Genomic DNA, 20358 nt, shown 5'->3' with positions numbered 1-20358 from the left:
CTGCGGCACAGACCATTTGAACCCGAGAGCCGGGCAGAAATTTGCCATTACCGGTGTATTAAACCTCATCTCTGGTGAGGGCTCGCGGAAGAAACGGCTCGCATTCAGCACAGAAATTTCCCACTCCCCCTTCTCTCCTGTTGTTCAGCAGTAAACAGCAGAGAGCAGACAGCATGAGAGGTTTCACAGACGTTGTTTCTCTCCAGTATCAGAAAATCCCACAGGTTGGATTGGGAAATTCCAATCCATGAATTACGTCGTATCGCAACCCGATACCAATCCGGGATGGTGTTTGCCGCTTTCTTGCTTTGCCCCTTCTATACTGAAGAGTACTGGTGTACTGAAGTATACTGGTGGAGTTGTGATGTTACACATCAATGTTACAGCAGACGGCATGGCCGCCTAGCCATACAAAAACGCTCTTACCTTTAACATAAATAATCACATATGCCTACGACTTTTCATATGGGCTCTCAATATCATAATCTACCAACCCAATCATAAATTATCAGTGGGTTTTCTTTTCCTTTAAATGAAAAATTAAGAAACCCCCTACTCTTTAGGGAACATTAAATGCAGCACTACATCCACATGATACATGTCCTTGTGCATGATTCAGCCGATGTACCAATTGCAGCAGGTACATAGCTACTCTTGAAGACATCGAGATGGACCACTGGTCTGCATGGATGGTTCTGTAGGGTGGTGGGTTAGTATGAGCACATTTTTAGAGCAGTTTAATATTGTACTTCTGTTTGCCAATGAATGCCACCTTGATTAGCATCCCAGGCCTGTGTGCCCATGGGGTCACCCTAACCAAACCATGCAATATATTCTCCATGACTGCGAACTGGGCCCAAATGTCACCCAACAAGACCTATATGAAGCCAACCAAGAAGCCTTGAACTGATTTGATGATGGCCCAAGGCCTGGTAATCCTAGTTTGTGAGTACCCTGTTAAAATGTATGATACTGCCGTTTGAAAGTGCCAATACTTGTGACAAATTCAAAAGAAGAAGAAGAAGAAGTCTTATTTAGGCCCTGAGACCTGTCGGTGCCAGTGCTTATCTCTGGATTCCGTATTTTACTTTTTTGGCCTACTACTACTGGGAGCACTAATTTTCCGTAGCAATGGCAACGGAACAGCAACACAGTCAGGTCATGTGACCAGGAATCAAACACAGGTCTACATATGGGTAGTCCAGCTCCTTAAGCACTGAGCTACGAGAAATGCAGATTTCTGGCAACTGTAAGAAACTTCCCCCTTCAGCAGAAGACAATGAGAAAAGTCCAACCATCACAAACTGTGGACACACAGCTGTTATAAACATCTGAAAAACACATTTGGGTGGAGTGGCTCCTTCAGCATCTCCTCTCAGCCAGAACAAACACAGGCCGGGCAAGCGAGCTGAGCTTTAAAATAGTTTAGGTTGATGTTATATAACAGTTGTCTCAACAGTGTTTCACTGAGTTAATGTCAACACACGCAATGAATCTCCTCAATGCATTTTTTGCCAAAAGTCTTAAAAAAATAAAACCGAGTAACAAATTAAAATTTGTGGCTTCCACGAAAAGGTGACGAGCCAGTTGCAGCCTGTTTTAGTTACACACAACATATTGCACATATACAGTAAAAACACCTCTCAAAGACGGCAGGAGGAGGTGTTGTGGAAAGCAGCAGGGATGCAGCGCTGAGGAGGAACACATGCTTTACAGATGGTGTGATATCATCTGTGTGGAGCTCTGCAGACTGGGTTCCTCTTACTCCCACTCCTCCCATTCTCTGTCCCAGTCCGGCTCTCCAAGCCAGAGCCTGAACTTCACCTAGACGGATATTGTTTTCTGAGGCGAGATGTTGTAATCATCGAAGTCCTGCCATGTTGTCCAGGAACCAGTATTCACACTTTAAGACTTCACTGAAGAATTATTCTGCTGAAAAATCAATGCAGCAAATTTGTTTAGTTGGGCGTTTACGTACGAGCGGCACAATAAAAATAATGATAATAATAATAATAATTAAAAAAAAAAAAATTCCAGTCATCCCTAAGAGGGTACGAGCTCAGAAACTCCACCCTGTTAATAACACTCTGAACCTGGACATGACTCAATGTGAACACAGCCCATTAGGCCCCAACTCCACAGCACACAGCCCATTAGGCCCCCGACTCCACAGCACACAGCCAAATAGGCCCGACTGCATAACACAGAGCCCACTAGGCCCCCGACTCCGTAGCACAGAGCCCACTAGGCCCCCGACTCCGTAGCACAGAGCCCACTAGGCCCCCGACTCCGTAGCACAGAGCCCACTAGGCCCCCGACTCCGTAGCACAGAGCCCACTAGGCCCCCGACTCCGTAGCACAGAGCCCACTAGGCCCCCGACTCCGTAGCACAGAGCCCACTAGGCCCCCGACTCCGTAGCACAGAGCCCACTAGGCCCCCGACTCCGTAGCACAGAGCCCACTAGGCCTCGACTCCGTAGCACAGAGCCCACTAGGCCTCGACTCCGTAGCACAGAGCCCATTAGGCCTCGACTCCGTAGCACAGAGCCCACTAGGCCCGACTCCATAGCACAGAGCCCACTAGGCCTCGACTCCATAGCACAGAGCCCACTAGGCCTCGACTCCATAGCACAGAGCCCATTAGGCCTCGGCTCCATAGCACAGAGCCCATTAGGCCCCGACTCCATAGCACAGAGCCCATTAGGCCCCGACTCCATAGCACAGAGCCCATTAGGCCCCGACTCCATAGCACAGACCTCATTAAGCCTCGACTCCATAGCACAGAGCCCACTAGGCCTCGACTCCATAGCACAGAGCCCACTAGGCCTCGACTCCATAGCACAGAGCCCATTAGGCCCCGACTCCATAGCACAGACCTCATTAAGCCCCGACTCCATAGCACAGAGTTCATTATGCCCCGACTCCATAGCACAGAGCCCATTAGGCCCCACTGCATAGCACAGATCCCATTAGGCCCCGACTCTATAGCACAGATCCCATTAGGCCCCGACTCCATAGCACAGATCCCATTAGGCCCCGACTCCATAGCACAGATCCCATTAGGCCCCGACTCCATAGCACAGATCCCATTAGGCCCCGACTCCATAGCACAGATCCCATTAGGCCCCGACTCCATAGCACAGATCCCATTAGGCCCCGACTCCATAGCACAGCCCCCATTAGGCCCCGACTCCATAGCACAGCCCCCATTAGGCCCAAGTCCATAGCACAGACCTCATTAAGCCCCGACTCTATAGCACAGAGTTCATTATGCCCCGACTCCATAGCACGGAGTTCATTATGCCCTGACTCCATAGCACAGAGCCCATTAATTCAATTCAATTCAATTCAATTTTTTTTATATAGCGCCAAATCACAACAAACAGTTGCCCCAAGGCGCTTTATATTGTAAGGCAAGGCCATACAATAATTATGTAAAACCCCAACGGTCAAAACGACCCCCTGTGAGCAAGCACTTGGCTACAGTGGGAAGGAAAAACTCTGTTTTAACAGGAAGAAACCTCCAGCAGAACCAGGCTCAGGGAGGGGCAGTCATCTGCTGGGACTGGTTGGGGCTGAGGGAGAGAACCAGGAAAAAGACATGCTGTGGAGGGGAGCAGAGATCAATCACTAATGATTAAATGCAGAGTGGTGCATACAGAGCAAAAAGAGAAAGAAACAGTGCATCATGGGAACCCCCCAGGAGTCTACGTCTATAGCAGCATAACTAAGGGATGGTTCAGGGTCACCTGATCCAGCCCTAACTATACGCTTTAGCAAAAAGGAAAGTTTTAAGCCTAATCTTAAAAGTAGAGAGGGTGTCTGTCTCCCTGATCTGAATTGGGAGCTGGTTCCACAGGAGAGGAGCCTGAAAGCTGAAGGCTCTGCCTCCCATTCTACTCTTACAAACCCTAGGAACTACAAGTAAGCCTGCAGTCTGAGAGCAAAGCGCTCTATTGGGGTGATATGGTACTACGAGGTCCCTAAGATAAGATGGGACCTGATTATTCAAAACCTTATAAGTAAGAAGAAGAATTTTAAATTCTATTCTAGAATTAACAGGAAGCCAATGAAGAGAGGCCAATATGGGTGAGATATGCTCTCTCCTTCTAGTCCCCGTTAGTACTCTAGCTGCAGCATTTGAATTAACTGAAGGCTTTTTAGGGAACTTTTAGGACAACCTGATAATAATGAATTACAATAGTCCAGCCTAGAGGAAATAAATGCATGAATTAGTTTTCAGCATCACTCTGAGACAAGACCTTTCTAATTTTAGAGATATTGCGTAAATGCAAAAAAGCAGTCCTACATATTTGTTTAATATGCGCTTTGAATGACATATCCTGATCAAAAATGACTCCAAGATTTCTCACAGTATTACTAGAGGTCAGGGTAATGCCATCCAGAGTAAGGATCTGGTTAGACACCATGTTTCTAAGATTTGTGGGGCCAAGTACAATAACTTCAGTTTTATCTGAGTTTAAAAGCAGGAAATTAGAGGTCATCCATGTCTTTATGTCTGTAAGACAATCCTGCAGTTTAGCTAATTGGTGTGTGTCCTCTGGCTTCATGGATAGATAAAGCTGGGTATCATCTGCGTAACAATGAAAATTTAAGCAATACCGTGTAATAATACTGCCTAAGGGAAGCATGTATAAAGTGAATAAAATTGGTCCTAGCACAGAACCTTGTGGAACTCCATAATTAACTTTAGTCTGTGAAGAAGATTCCCCATTTACATGAACAAATTGTAATCTATTAGACAAATATGATTCAAACCACCGCAGCGCAGTGCCTTTAATACCTATGGCATGCTCTAATCTCTGTAATAAAATTTTATGGTCAACAGTATCAAAAGCAGCACTGAGGTCTAACAGAACAAGCACAGAGATGAGTCCACTGTCCGAGGCCATAAGAAGATCATTTGTAACCTTCACTAATGCTGTTTCTGTACTATGATGAATTCTAAAACCTGACTGAAACTCTTCAAATAGACCATTCCTCTGCAGATGATCAGTTAGCTGTTTTACAACTACCCTTTCAAGAATTTTTGAGAGAAAAGGAAGGTTGGAGACTGGCCTATAATTAGCTAAGATAGCTGGGTCAAGTGATGGCTTTTTAAGTAATGGTTTAATTACTGCCACCTTAAAAGCCTGTGGTACATAGCCAACTAACAAAGATAGATTGATCATATTAATTTTTTAATAATTAAATAATGGTAGGGCTTCCTTGAGCAGCCTGGTAGGAATGGGGTCTAATAGACATGTTGATGGTTTGGATGAAGTAACTAATGAAAATAACTCAGACAAAACAATCTGAGAGAAAGAGTCTAACCAAATACCGGCATCACTGAAAGCAGCCAAAGATAACGATACGTCTTTGGGATGGTTATGAGTAATTTTTTCTCTAACAGTTAAAATTTTGTTAGCAAAGAAAGTCATGAAGTCATTACTAGTTAAAGTTAATGGAATACTCAGCTCAATAGAGCTCTGACTCTTTGTCAGCCTGGCTACAGTGCTGAAAAGAAACCTGGGGTTGTTCTTATTTTCTTCAATTAGTGTTGAGTAGAAAGATGTCCTAGCTTTACGGAGGGCTTTTTTATAGAGCAACAGACTCTATAAAGACTCGAGTTTGTGAGTTATACCACGAAGTCAGGCACTTCTGATTTAAAGCTCTCTTTTTCAGAGGAGCTACAGCATCCAAAGTTGTCTTCAATGAGGATGTAAAACTATTGACGAGATACTCTATCTCACTTACAGAGTTTAGGTAGCTACTCTGCACTGTGTTGGTATATGGCATTAGAGAACATAAAGAAGGAATCATAGTCTTAAACCTAGTTACAGCGCTTTCTGAAAGACTTCTAGTGTAATGAAACTTATTCCCCACTGCTGGGTAGTCCATCAGAGTAAATGTAAATGTTATTAAGAAATGATCAGACAGAAGGGAGTTTTCAGGGAATACTGTTAAGTCTTCTATTTCCATACCATAAGTCAGAACAAGATCTAAGGTATGATTAAAGTGGTGGGTGGACTCATTTACATTTTGAGCAAAGCCAATAGAGTCTAATAATAGATTAAATGCAGTGTTGAGGCTGTCATTCTCAGCATCTGTGTGGATGTTAAAATCGCCCACTATAATTATCTTATCTGAGCTAAGCACTAAGTCAGACAAAAGGTCTGAAAATTCACAGAGAAACTCACAGTAACGACCAGGTGGATGATAGATAATAACAAATAAAACTGGTTTTTGGGACTTCCAATTTGGATGGACAAGACTAAGAGTCAAGCTTTCAAATGAATTAAAGCTCTGTCTGGGTTTTTGATTAATTAATAAGCTGGAATGGAAGATTGCTGCTAATCCTCCGCCCCGACCCGTGCTACGAGCATTCTGGCAGTTAGTGTGACTCGGGGGTGTTGACTCATTTAAACTAACATATTCATCCTGCTGTAACCAGGTTTCTGTAAGGCAGAATAAATCAATATGTTGATCAATTATTATATCATTTACCAACAGGGACTTAGAAGAGAGAGACCTAATGTTTAATAGACCACATTTAACTGTTTTAGTCTGTGGTGCAGTTGAAGATGCTATATTATTTTTTCTTTTTGAATTTTTATGCTTAAATAGATTTTTGCTGGTTATTGGTGGTCTGGGAGCAGGCACCGTCTCTACGGGGATGGGGTAATGAGGGGATGGCAGGGGGAGAGAAGCTGCAGAGAGGTGTGTAAGACTACAACTCTGCTTTCTGGTCCCAACCCTGGATAGTCACGGTTTGGAGGATTTAAGAAAATTGGCCAGATTTCTAGAAATGAGAGCTGCTCCATCCAAAGTGGGATGGATGCCGTCTCTCCTAACAAGACCAGGTTTTCCCCAGAAGCTTTGCCAATTATCTATGAAGCCCACCTCATTTTTTGGACACCACTCAGACAGCCAGCAATTCAAGGAGAACATGCGGCTAAACATTAGGCCCCGACTCCACAGCACAGAGCCCATTAGGCCCCGACTCCACAGCACAGAGCCCATTAGGCCCCGACTCCACAGCACAGAGCCCATTAGGCCCGACTGCATAGCACAGAGACCATTAGGCCCCAAGTCCATAGCACAGATCCCATTAGGCCCAAGTCCATAGCACAGATGCCATTAGGCCCCGACTCCATAGCACAGATGCCATTAGGCCCCGACTCCACAGCACAGAGCCCATTAGGCCCCGACTCCACAGCACAGAGCCCATTAGGCCCCGACTCCACAGCACAGAGCCCATTAGGCCCCGACTCCACAGTACAGAGCCCATTAGGCCCCGACTCCACAGTACAGAGCCCATTAGGCCCCGACTCCACAGTACACAGCCAATTAAGCCCCATCTCCACAGTACACAGCCAATTAGGCCCGACTGCATAGCACAGAGACCATTAGGCCCCGACTCCACAGTACAGAGCCCATTAGGCCCCGACTCCACAGTACAGAGCCCATTAGGCCCCGACTGCATAGCACAGAGACCATTAGGCCCCGACTCCATAGCACAGATCCCATTAGGCCCCGACTCCATAGCACAGATCCCATTAGGCCCCGAGTCCACAGCACAGAGCCCATTAGGCCCCGACTCCACAGCACAGAGCCCATTAGGCCCCGACTCCACAGTACAGAGCCCATTAGGCCCCGACTCCACAGTACAGATCCCATTAGGCCCCGACTCCATAGCACAGATCCCATTAGGCCCCGAGTCCACAGCACAGAGCCCATTAGGCCCCGACTCCACAGCACAGAGCCCATTAGGCCCCGACTCCACAGTACAGAGCCCATTAGCCCCCGACTCCACAGTACAGAGCCCATTAGGCCCCGACTCCACAGTACACAGCCAATTAAGCCCCATCTCCACAGTACACAGCCAATTAGGCCCGACTGCATAGCACAGAGACCATTAGGCCCCGACTCCATAGCACAGACCCCATTAGGCCCAAGTCCATAGCACAGATCCCATTAGGCCCTGACTCCATAGCACAGATGCCATTAGGCCCTGAGTCCATAGCACAGTGAGCTAAGATGACAACTGGATGTTTTAGTCACTGCAGTAGTACCCAAGGAGTCTTCAGAGAAACCTAATGCTAACGATTTTTGTTAAAGAGACCAAATAAGATGTAGGGCTGCCACAAACAATCATTTTGATAATCGACAAGTCACCGATTAGTCGACTAATCACATCATATGTAAATTGCGGCTTAATGCACCAGCATGCAGCTGCTATTATATAACCATCATTAGCTTCAATCTTGAAGTCTTTAAGGTACGTACTAACTAAAAATAAAGACACTTAAGATTCATTCAACTTTTACTTGGTAACAGTCATACATTGAAGAGGAAAGTTTTTTTTTTTAGCACTGTAACATTGTGTTATAAAACATTAGCGTTATCACATTTCCTATTCAAACATGACATCTCTGTTATAATGTTATAGCAAAAACATGTGTGTGCCAAGGCTAATTTAATCTTTATTTAACCAGGTTAGTCCCATTGAGATCGAAACCTTTTTTACAAGAGAGACCTGGACAATTGTAAAGTGGTGCATGCTTCTGTTCCTGAGTCAGCAGATGTACCACCTGCAGCAGGTAGACAGCTACTATTAAGAGGTTGAGATGGACCACTAATCTGCCTGGATGGTTCTATAGGGGGGTGTGGATCCAGTAATGTGCTTGATATAGCACAGATCACATTAGGGCTCAACTCAATAGAATAGACCCTGTTAGGCTCTAACACAATAGCACTGAGCCATCTGACAGAATGCCATCCAACTTGTTGAAATAACACAATATACTGTAGCTGCTGAAGGTCTATAATGTAAGGTTTCACCTGTAAACCAATATCATAGAACATAAAAGAAAAAAGACTCCTGTGAAGGAAATGGAAATTACCTGACAATAAATCTGATACAATCAGAACAAGGGAAATGACTCCACAATAGAATATAAATTGACAATTATTTCTAACTGTACCGAGAGGACTTTCTGTCCAATCCTGAATTGCATAAAACCAAAGTTATCTCACCTAAATATGTAATTTGACACAAAGTCCATGGACTGACCTGTGGGTTGACTTTGATGGTTGCGATGTCAGACTTTTTGTCAATGTCCTTGATGCTAGCTTCATACACGTCACCATTGTGCATTTGGACCTTCAGAAAACAGAACAATAATTGAATGTGTAGATTTTGTTTGGTGTAAATGTTCAGTGTACAGCAGAAACGAATACCTAATCATCAATTCATTGACTAGTCATTGCAGTTCTAAAAGAGATTTAGAGTTCTGGAGTGCATCAGGGATGTGTTCTGGCTCGTGTTATATTTAGTTTGTTATTGGGCAGTATCATGGAGTCACAACATGGTTCACAATATTTTGATCCGGAGTGTCTGACAGACACACAGACACTCAATACCCCTGTCCCAAACTGGGTTTGAGCTAACTCCGCAATCAGAGGTAAAAATAAAGTTCTGTAAATTGAATTCTCAGTCTGTATAACTCCAACAAAATTAAATATAAAGCCTCAGAATGGAGAAAGTGGATTTTTTTTTGGTACCTTGAGCTGCTGTTGACCAGAAACCGGCGTGGTAGTCGAGACAACATGAGCGTTGGTGACAATCAGGCCATTGTCTGTCATGACAAACCCAGAGCCACTAGACAGCGGGACATTCCGTCCAAACAGAGGGTGCCTGACGGAGAAACATAAACACCAGGAACTTTAACTGGAGTGAGGTTTTATTATATTACACGAGACAGCTCAAATATTAATGGATGAATTTGACAGAACGCTCTGGAAAGATGCAAGTAAAAACTGAGAAAATAAAAAAGTGACATTCTATATGCATTTTGAAGGTTCTCGGGATTTATGTTTAAAGCATACATTCACTTTCGGAGTTAGATTTTAGGTATGGTCACTTTGGTTACGACCGATGAGGCACACATTAAATATACTTGAAATTAATTGAACTATGTCACTAGAAATATTTGGGCATGGGCCAGTTATCTGCCTGGCTGGCTGAAGGAAGAAACTGCATTTGTAAAGCGCTTTTCCATCTAACAGATGCTCAACGCATTTTACACTTATGCCTCACATTTACTTCTCCAGCCAAAATGGTCGCCATTCAGGACCCAAAGGGGTTCTGTGGTGTCATAGATGTGGCTAAACACAGCACCAGCGGATGCTCCCAGTCTTGGCTTCAGTAGGAATATACACTGTAATACTGTATTAGCAATATCTCCTAAGTCGGAAGTCAGAACTCAAAATTACAACATAGTTTGAATGTAAGTTTTTGTTCCACTTTTCCACATTTATGAAACATTTCAGTCTGGCTTCAAACACAGACATAATACCGAAACTGCTCTACTGAAAGTTTTTAATAATTTCATTTTAGCTGCTGACTCAGGTAGTCCTGCCATCCTGATGCTTTTAGACTTTGACACAGTGGACCACGCAATTCTGCTGCATCATCTCGAGCAGTGTGTGGGCATTACAGGCTCTGTTCTCACCTGGTTCAGTTCTTACCTCACAGAGCGGAGCTTTTCTGTGCAGCTGGGCCATTTTTCTTCAGATGTGGCCCCACTGACCTGTGGGGTCCCTCAAGGCTCCATTCTAGGTCCTAATCTTTTCTTTTTGTGACGCGCGGACCCGTCCGCACGTCTTTCATTAATAAAATCTCCTTTAACAGTGGAATGTCTGGATAAACTGCTGATCCTGACCTCTTCTGAAAGTTCTCTGTTCTCTCACGACGTCCTGGGTCAACAGAGGCTTAAATTTGGAAGCTTTCAGCTCGAAACAGGCAGACAGCTGTGGCTCAAGGCAAAAATTTTGATCAACAAAGCGCCAGTCTCTCAGGAAGTTCTCAGACAAAGAGATTCCGACAGGAGGGCTGGACCACTCCTCACTCAAAGCCTGCCCACAGGCGAATGACGTAACCGACAGGCGTGAAAAAACTCACGCATGCGCACGAGGGTTCAAGGTTGTCTGATGTAATCGCACGTGATTCAAATCCGATACTTTTCTAACAGACCTCGTACATGTTGCCTCTCTGCGGTATCTTTCGAAAATGCCAAGTATCTTTCCATTGCTTTGCCGATGATGTCCAAATTTACCTGCCACTAAGGTTGTTAGGTAATGACCCAATGTAGCCATTACTGAGTTGCTTGAGTGAGGTCAAATCTTGGATGAGTGCTAACCTATTAAATCTTAATGAATCCAAGATGGAGGTTATCCTTATTGGGAGAACACTTTCACAGCCTGCTCTGCTGATGTCCTGGGTCCCCTGGGTTCCAACATTCATTCTTAAGCATGTTGAAGGTTTTTCCAGGGCCACAATGGACATCAGCCTTGCCTGATTGACATCGACTAAGCTCCTGCAGAGTCTGGAGGACCTTAGCGTTGGTCATCAGTAAACAAATTTTCACTATCCATGAGCAAACGTCGAGCTAACCGTCAGAGTGTGAATGGGCCATGTCACAATACATATGCAACAGTAGGTGGTGTCAAATACCCATGAAACAAGTATGTGTCCCACAGGACTGAAGCAAGTCAGCCAGTCCCTGTAACTTTCTACAGAAGCAGTTGGAGAGAGTCCTAATGCTGCAAGAGAGTGCTGTGCTTTTGTCACCATAGCTTGTTGTGAGGTGTTAACTGTTGTCATAGTATCAAAACACACACACAGCACATTGTTTTTAAATGGAAAACACTGAGATGAAACATTCCACAGTGCCACGGCAGAGCGTTTTTGCCAGAAGCAAATACTGTATAAACATAGGGTATGCATAATTGAGAAGAAGTTATTTTGCAAACTTTAAGGTCACGAAGTGATAAATGCACCAGAGCCATCAAACAACAGTCAAGCAACCATGGAATGACAGTGTGGCAAAAAGACCAAGTTAAACATGCTGACAGTCAGAAAAGCCATAAGCTGTAGTCATGAAAACTGCTGCTTCAGCATCAGTATGTGGTTGTGGTGGTGGGGGGGGGTGGGGGTAAATAGAGCTGGCCATGGAAATGACCCTTTATTACCATTTATTTCAAATAAAAGCATTTTCTTCACAAAAAAAAGATAATTTAGTCTTCAGAAAGTATGTTTCCAAAAAACTAGTCCTGAAAAAGGGGGCCGTCGTATAATCAGGGTCATCTTATAAACATTACTGAACATCATTTGAAAGCTCTGTACATTCGATACACAAGGTCGGGGAGGGGTGCATCCACACCTCCTCTGTTGCTTTTTGCCGAACAACAAACACTTATCAACAAACATGTTTATATTAAATGATTAAGTACCTGAGGAAGAGCTCGATGTGGACCACGGCAGGAGCGATTTTCTCCACGACGTCGGCTATGAAGTTGAACTTGTAACGAGGACTGGTACCATGTGATGGACCTATACTGGCAAAAAGAATTACGTGTTTAATAATCATTCAACATTAAACTGGATAAACCAGACAATGGCATCATAGGAACTGCAATCTGGTACAATTGTACTTTTAACAGTAGAAAGTACAGTTTTACCATCAGTAACTACAGTACAATTCCACTTGTAGAGTGTACAGGTTATAAGTTAAGAGTTTGTAGAAAGTGGTGGAATTGGAGTCTAGACTGGTTAAAAGTACAATTTTACCAGCAGAAACTGTGATTCTACTGGTACAAACTTCGACTGGGGTTAAGAATTAGGGGTTAGTAGAAACTTTAATCTGGTAGACGCATAGTTTCATCCAGACTCTAGGATTCAAGTCTAAACTTCGATTAACTTTGAAATCGACAAAAGTTCAACTGTACCAGATTGCAGTTTCTACCTTGAAGAATTGCTCAACAGTCACGTATCTGGACCTCAGTGTCCACATACACACAATAAAACACGGAATGTTTCTAACAACTGGCAACATCTAAATATTCTCTAATTGTCTGCATTAATTATAATTTTCCAAAGATGTTCTCTGTGATTAGCAGGGCAAAATATAGTGGAGTCCAATGCAATCACTCGGTCAATGCATAAATATAAAGTCCGTAAAACCGTAGATACAGAAGCCGTTTTGCTCTGTGCGCACCTGATGCCATTATATCTCAGAAATTAAGCAGGGTAAGTCGTAATTAGGAGAGAGATGGCAGTGAAAGTGGTATTTAAGCTACAATAGAAGGTTTAAAGGATTGCAAAGTGCAGTTTTTTTTTTTTTTTTTTTACTAGCGCCGGAGGTTTCTGTGACTTATACTCCCAGTGCAACAAATATACCCAACTCCAATAATAAAAGAATATAAATGGGAACAATAAAAAAAAATGTACAACAGCAATGCACAAAATCCCAAATTAATGGGCTCCCTAGCACAGAAATGCGATTTACGAGGTCTGTTAGAAAAGTATCGGACCTTTTTATTTTTTCAAAACCTGATGGATTCGAATCAGTGTGCTTGCATGAGCAAACCTTGAACCTTCGTGCGCATGCGTAACTTTTTCACGCCTGTCGATTGCATCATTTTCTGGTAAGCAGCCTTTGTGTGAGGACATGTGCAGTGCACTCGGCGGATTTTCATTTCAAGGAAAAAGACGGAACGACTGGAGCAGCGCTACATCAAATTTGCCAGAAACCGGGCGACAGCCAGGTGGAAACCTATTCGGATGATTCAGACGGCTTTCGGTGACTTTTCAGTCGTGTGACTATCGGAGAAATTGTGAGAAGAGGTGGCCATGTCACAGCATGTCCTGTCCGTCGTTAGCAGCTTCGGCATGAATGCATCACCACAGCGTTCACTTTGGAAATGAATCTGGTCATTTCAGCATGTTGATGTGCCGACCGGAGCGTGGCGCGCTCTCCACCGTTGTGCAGACGTCTTTTAAACTGGTTGTACCGCTCCTTAATCTGTGTGATGCCCACAGGATCGTCACCGAAATGATGCAATCGACAGGCATGAAAAAGGTTTCAGCATGCGCACGAAGGTTCAAGGTTTGCTCATGCAAGCACACGTGATTCAAATCCATCAGGTTTTTGAAAAAAATAAAAAGGTCCGATACTTTTCTAACAGACCTCGTATAGTCTGTGCAACATGTATATATACCCCCCCCCTCCCCAGAGGCATTTTTTGACAGGTGCGACTTACACTCTGGAAAATACAGTAAGAGTTTTCAGGTGCAATTTTCATATAAGTACAATTCTTGGTGAAATTAAACATCAAATTAACAATTATTTAAAATGAGTGAAGAATCTGGCATCTTGCTTGTATTGATCTGGGCATGCACACCATGAAGTAAACATGCACGACTTGCACGTATGCACAGATCAATACAAGATGGCTGCGAACTTTATAGTCCTCTTCATACATAGAATTTGTGCGATTGTCTGAAGTCAACAGAAATGAACAAACACAAAGCAAGGACAAGGTAATAAAGAGACTTTTTTGTGAACATTTATTGATGTGCTGTACCCGCATGTGCAGCGGATTGAGCATGCTGAATTAAAATTAAAACAGTCATGACAGGATTCTAGGAAAGTGTTTCCTTCTGCTGTGTATCAATGATTTTTTGTGCACACGGGCACAATGAGTACCAGTTATGTGCACCCTGTATATATCTACAGAGTTATTGTATTATTATTAGTTCTATTTTATCTACACAATAATAAATTTAAATACATTAATACACTGTGTAGAGGAACATCACAAATTCAATGTAGAAACTAAGAAGAACCTTAAGGAAATGTGCAATGCATCATAGCACCTTATAATTTATTGTTTTTGAAATATACAAATGCATGAAATTAGATTTGTAAATTAATTAACTTATTCAATTGTATTGTAATTATAGCGCATTGTAATTGTAGCCCTCCTTTGACTGAGTTTGTGTAAGAGAATCGCTTGTCCTTTCTACAACCCCTGGCAATAATTATGGAATCACCGGCCTCGGAGGATGTTCATTCAGTTGTTTAATTTTGTAGAAAAAAGCAGATCACAGACATGACACAAAACTAAAGTCATTTCAAATGGCAACTTTCTGGCTTTAAGAAACACTATAAGAAATCAAGAAAAATAATTGTGGCAGTCAGTAATGGTTACTTTTTTAGACCAAGCAGAAGGAAAAAATATGGACTCACTCAATTCTGAGGAATAAATTATGGATTCACCCTGTAAATTTTCATCCCCAAAACTAACACCTGCATCAAATCAGATCTGCTCATTAGTCTGCATCTAAAAAGGACTGATCACACCTTGGAGAGCTGTTGCACCAAGTGGACTGACATGAATCATGGCTCCAACACGAGAGATGTCAATTGAAACAAAGGACAGGATTATCAAACTCTTAAAAGAGAGTAAATCATCACGCAATGTTGCAAAAGATGTTGGTTGTTCACAGTCAGCTGTGTCTAAACTCTGGACCAAATACAAACAACATGGGAAGGTTGTTAAAGGCAAACATACTGGTAGACCAAGGAAGACATCAAAGCGTCAAGACTGAAAACTTAAAGCAATATGTCTCAGAAATCGAAAATGCACAACAAAACAAATGAGGAACGAATGGGAGGAAACTGGAGTCAACGTCTGTGACCGAAATGTAAGAAACCGCCTAAAGGAAATGGGATTTACATACAGAAAAGCTAAACAAAAGCCATCATTAACACCTAAACAGAAAAAAACAAGGTTACAGTGGGCTAAGGAAAAGCAATCGTGGACTGTGGATGACTGGATGAAAGTCATATTCAGTGATGAATCTCGAATCTGCATTGGGCAAGGTGATGATGCTGGAACTTTTGTTTGGTGCCGTTCCAGTAAGATTTCTAAAGATGACTGCCTGAAGAGAACATGTAATTTTCCACAGTCATTGATGATATGGGGCTGCATGTCAGGTAAAGGCACTGGGGACATGGCTGTCATTACATCATCAATAAATGCACAAGTTTACGTTGATATTTTGGACACTTTTCTTATCCCATCAATTGAAAGGATGTTTGGGGATGATGAAATCATTTTTCAAGATGATAATACATCTTGCCATAGAGCAAAAACTGTGAAAACATTCCTTGCAAAAAGACACATAGGGTCAATGTCATGGCCTGCAAATAGTCCGGATCTTAATCCAATTGAAAATCTTTGGTGGAAGTTGAAGAAAATGGTCCATGACAAGGCTCCAACCTGCAAAGCTGATCTGGCAACAGCAATCAGAGAAAGTTGGAGCCAGATTGATGAAGAGTACTGTTTGTCACTCATTAAGTCCATGCCTCAGAGACTGCAAGCTGTTATAAAAGCCAGAGGTGGTGCAACAAAATACTAGTGATGTGTTGGAGCGTTCTTTTGTTTTTCATGATTCCATAATTTTTTCCTCAGAATTGAGTGATTCCATATTTTTTTCCCTCTGCTTGGTCTAAAAAAGTAACCGTTACTGACTGACAATTTTTTTTCCTGATTTCTTTTAGTGTTTCTTAAAGCCAGAAAGTTGCCATTTGAAATGACTTTAGTTTTGTGTCATGTCTGTGATCTGCTTTTTTTTCTACAAAATTAAACAACTGAATGAACATCCTCCGAGGCCGGTGATTCCATACGTTTTGCCAGGGGTTGTAGTTCTCGTCGGTTCTTTTTTGTCCTATTGTCTCCTTAGCTTATATCAGCTCATAATTATCTTATAATGCACCAAATCACAACAACAGTTGCCTCAAGGCGCCTCACACAGAACAGTTCAAAATAAAATTTAAAATAAATAAGTAAATAAAAAAAATAAAATACTAATTAAAAACACATGTAAAAGAATAAAACATAAAAAATTAAAAGCTATTCATAAGAAAGAGAATAAAATACGTTTTAAGTCTTGACTTAAAAATGTCCAAATGTCCCCTGTCTCTTGTGTGGTCTCGTGTCTTGTTGAAGTAGTATTTAGTGACCCCTGTGTACTGTAGTTTGTTGTATTGTAAGTTTCTGTGACGTCCGTGTGCTTTTATTGTTAATGGTTTGTTAATTTTTACATAGGCCTGTCAGGAACTACAGACAGAAATTAGACTATCGCTAAAATATGACATATTTACATTTTGTATGTTCATTAATATGTGTTGTTCTTTTTAAATAAATAAATAAGAAAATAAGAAATTGCCAGATTGAATATTTTTAATAGCAACAACAGTTCATAGAGAGGATCCCCCTCAACAAACATCACTGCTACGGTTGTGGCGTAAAATACAAGAATGTCGTTTTGTTTACGTTGGGGAACGTCATTAATTCCTCTCCCAAGATGGCGGCCTGAGTTACTCGTCACTGGCTGTTCCAGTGATTGACGACGTCCTGTCCAGCGTTTATTCATTTCTATGGTGTAAACACTTGGAAAGCCACACTAGGCAGGCGGGGCGGTGCAGCGACAGCCTGTACTGGTCAACCAGGAATGAAGAGTTACAGACGTGAACCAGCCAAGCTGGACTTTGAGGAAACTGTGGTTTCTTACTTTAGACTGAAAAGAGCTGATGTTGAGACGATGGATCCTGAAATGAAAACAGGCGGGTTGGAACTACTGGCTTTAAAACTTACCATATGGAATTTAAAAAAAGGAGGGGGTAGTGGGTAGGCATGTTGTCTGCTCGCTGTCCTCCATGTGTGTTCTGTCTGGTGTGTGTAGATGTGGGTGTGGGCTCCCGGTTGGTGTTGGAGTTGTACGTGTGCGTGTGGGTCCTCTGTTGTGGTCTCTTCCCCGTGTCCATGTGATCATTCACGGTATGTCATTCATGGCAGCCCTGGTTCATATATATTCTCGCGCATAATCACGTTCTCGCTGGGGAGGCCGAGATGTCGTTGTCAATTTGCGGCAACTTGTTTGCGACATTGCGTCATTATGGAGGTGAGTTCAACCAAAATATATATTTAGGTGTTTAACCAAGATAATCGTGAGTCTTTAATGTGAGTTTTATAAAGAAAAGTGTGTTGCGTGTCATGAACCGGTTCTTTTTGGGTATCCTTAAGAAATGATTTGATCCATCGTCATCAATAGCCTTTTTGCTTAACGATTCCCTTATCGGCCCTTCAGAGTGGCCGTTGTTTTGGGGGTGTTTGTCAGGACAATGATCATTTCTCATCAACCGTTTATGCAGCACGGCTTTGCTTTGAACCTTGAACCAATGAAGCTGTGCTTCGATCTGTTGCTTCGTTGGTTTTTTGTTTTATTTCACTTTATCAGTTTTTCCCCGCTAAAACCCTAAAGAGCATATATATTGTGAGTATTATTTACCCTTTTTATGTTAAACTGACCTGTTATGGTTTTCTGAAACAGTTGATAGATGTATTTTATAACTTAAAAACAGTTAGCATGTCTACGGCATTTTAAATGTTAAAGTTAGCATTAAGCTGAGCCATTATCAAGCCTTCCTCCCCAGCGCGCAAAGGATTCTGGGATACTCTAAAACCGTGAATAGTCTGTCCATCTGTCATCTTCTCTGTCTGAGATGTGTCCTGCTTCAGGCTCTTAGTTCTTCCTTTCGATCGGTTGTATTTTGGTTTAGGTTCATGGTTTTGTTGCGATCATCTTGTATGTTTGTTATCATGGATTTTTCTTGCTTTTCGTTTGTGTTTACCTCCGAGGTTATCTTTTATTTCCATGTTTATTTCTCTTCGTCGACGGTGTGGGTTGGGTTTTGTTTTTTTTCTCTACTCACCCGTTGATGACCGTTTTCCTGGCCTGTCTCCAGTTATTGTTGGTTTATTTGTTTTTCACGTGCATCTGTTGGTTCCACGTTCTAAGTCTTTTAAGCCACTCCTTGTTTTCTGTTGAGGTGCGGGTCTGTTGTATTGTTATGGTTAGCGTTACTAGTATTGGTCGTCTTCTTGTTGCTCCTGGTTTGTAAGTATTTATGGTATCATCTCCCTCTGCTGTGTTTTTGTATTTTTGTTCTTTCGTTACACCTGGGTTGTTTCCCATCGTCTCCGTATGTTGTATTCTGTGTTCACCTCTGATGATTAAAGCACTCCGATTATTGCATTTATACCCCGGTGTCCTGGCTGCCTCCTTTTGGGATTCGGACTGACTTTGTTTCTGGCTCCCAAACGTAACACTAGTGAGGGAAGCCACCAAGACACCATTGACTAGTGCAGCTTTTGTCTGCTACATCATGTGAAATTTTAGCTCCAGTTTACGAAAAGGCACATGGGAGACTCCAGCCTATACGTGTTCCTCCGCCACAAAGCTGTGACTGGTGATGTCTTGATGGCTTCCCTCACTAGTCTCCTTGCATGGTTACTCAGTTATTTACAACTCCAGACACATTTTCCAGACAGTAGCATAATGTTTGTATTTTTTATCATTTTAATTTAATAACAATAAATTTCTTTATAAAAGACATTTTCAGTGACTTGGAAATGTTCATCCCCTGACTTGTCGAATAGAAATTGGCTGTAAAAGTGATGATGCATCTTTTTTAAACTTCACAATATAAAATCGTTTTTAGTTGGCTATTTTAATAAATGCTCAGATTTTACAAAGCTGTTTGATTTGTGTTTATTATTTCTGCATTTAAATCCCGAGCCAGACTGTAGGTCTGTATTCAAGACACAAAACCCTGCCTTTGCTGCCGCTAGTGGAAAGCCAGAACAAACAACCTTCTGAAAGTGTGTTGATTCATGCTAACAGGATGCCGCAATTGAAAACGGCACATCAGTAAACGTGCACAAACTCTATCTGGTCTCAATCAGGATAATTTTACAACCGTAAAAAAGTAACATATAGGAATATGAAGATTATTATGGAAATACAAACTAATTTACTGGAACTGTGGAAAAAACCAAAAGGCTGACATGCAGGTCATCATACATACCTCATCAGGAATATAATAACAATAATAATAATAACAACAACAATAACAGGTTACATTTTGGAGTGCAAACATAGAGGTTAGACTCTGAGGATGTAACGCTCAGCTCGAGTGTGTGTGTGTGTGTGTGTGGTTCCCTTTAAACCCAGACAAAACACAGACCTTGAGATCAAAGGCAAATGTAAATACAGTCTGCCACAACTCTGGACTGCAGGGATGTCCAGTTTCCTCTGTCAGTGTGTGAGTGAGTGAGTGTGTGTGTGTTTATAGTATTACAAATCCTTCATAGAAGACAATATGTCCACTCAGAATGGAAGTGATCTGCCTCCTCAATCTCCTGAAGTAACTGTTCATTTAACACAAAGCCATTCCAGCAGCACTCAAAGATCCTCTGAAGAGACCTGGTATGAAATGGTTGTCTGATTGTCCCTTCAAACCAGGTCTCACAACCAATCAGGCAGCACCAGGACCCCAAAAGACTTGGACCTTCCTTCTCCTGCAAAGATATCAGTATCACCTAATATCTCCAGACACCTCAGAGGCCGAGAACCCAGAGACACGATCAATCAATCAATCAACT

At 42.4% G+C, this 20358-nt stretch overlaps 1 protein-coding gene across 1 annotated transcript in view; it reads right to left on the bottom strand.

Moving 5' to 3' along the window:
- Nucleotides 1-20358, bottom strand: part of htra3b (HtrA serine peptidase 3b) — a 53739-nt gene that overhangs the window by 18146 nt on the left and 15235 nt on the right. The window contains exons 2-4 of the mRNA XM_034164551.1: nucleotides 12298-12397; nucleotides 9568-9700; nucleotides 9077-9166 (exon numbers count right to left, since the gene is read on the bottom strand). Coding sequence (XP_034020442.1) covers nucleotides 9077-9166; nucleotides 9568-9700; nucleotides 12298-12397 — 323 coding nt within the window. The remainder of the gene's footprint in view (nucleotides 1-9076; nucleotides 9167-9567; nucleotides 9701-12297; nucleotides 12398-20358) is intronic.

This window comes from Thalassophryne amazonica, chromosome 23 (assembly GCF_902500255.1).
Source record: "Thalassophryne amazonica chromosome 23, fThaAma1.1, whole genome shotgun sequence".
NCBI lineage: Eukaryota > Metazoa > Chordata > Actinopteri > Batrachoidiformes > Batrachoididae > Thalassophryne > Thalassophryne amazonica.
This window is presented reverse-complemented; position numbering and strand designations above follow the sequence as displayed.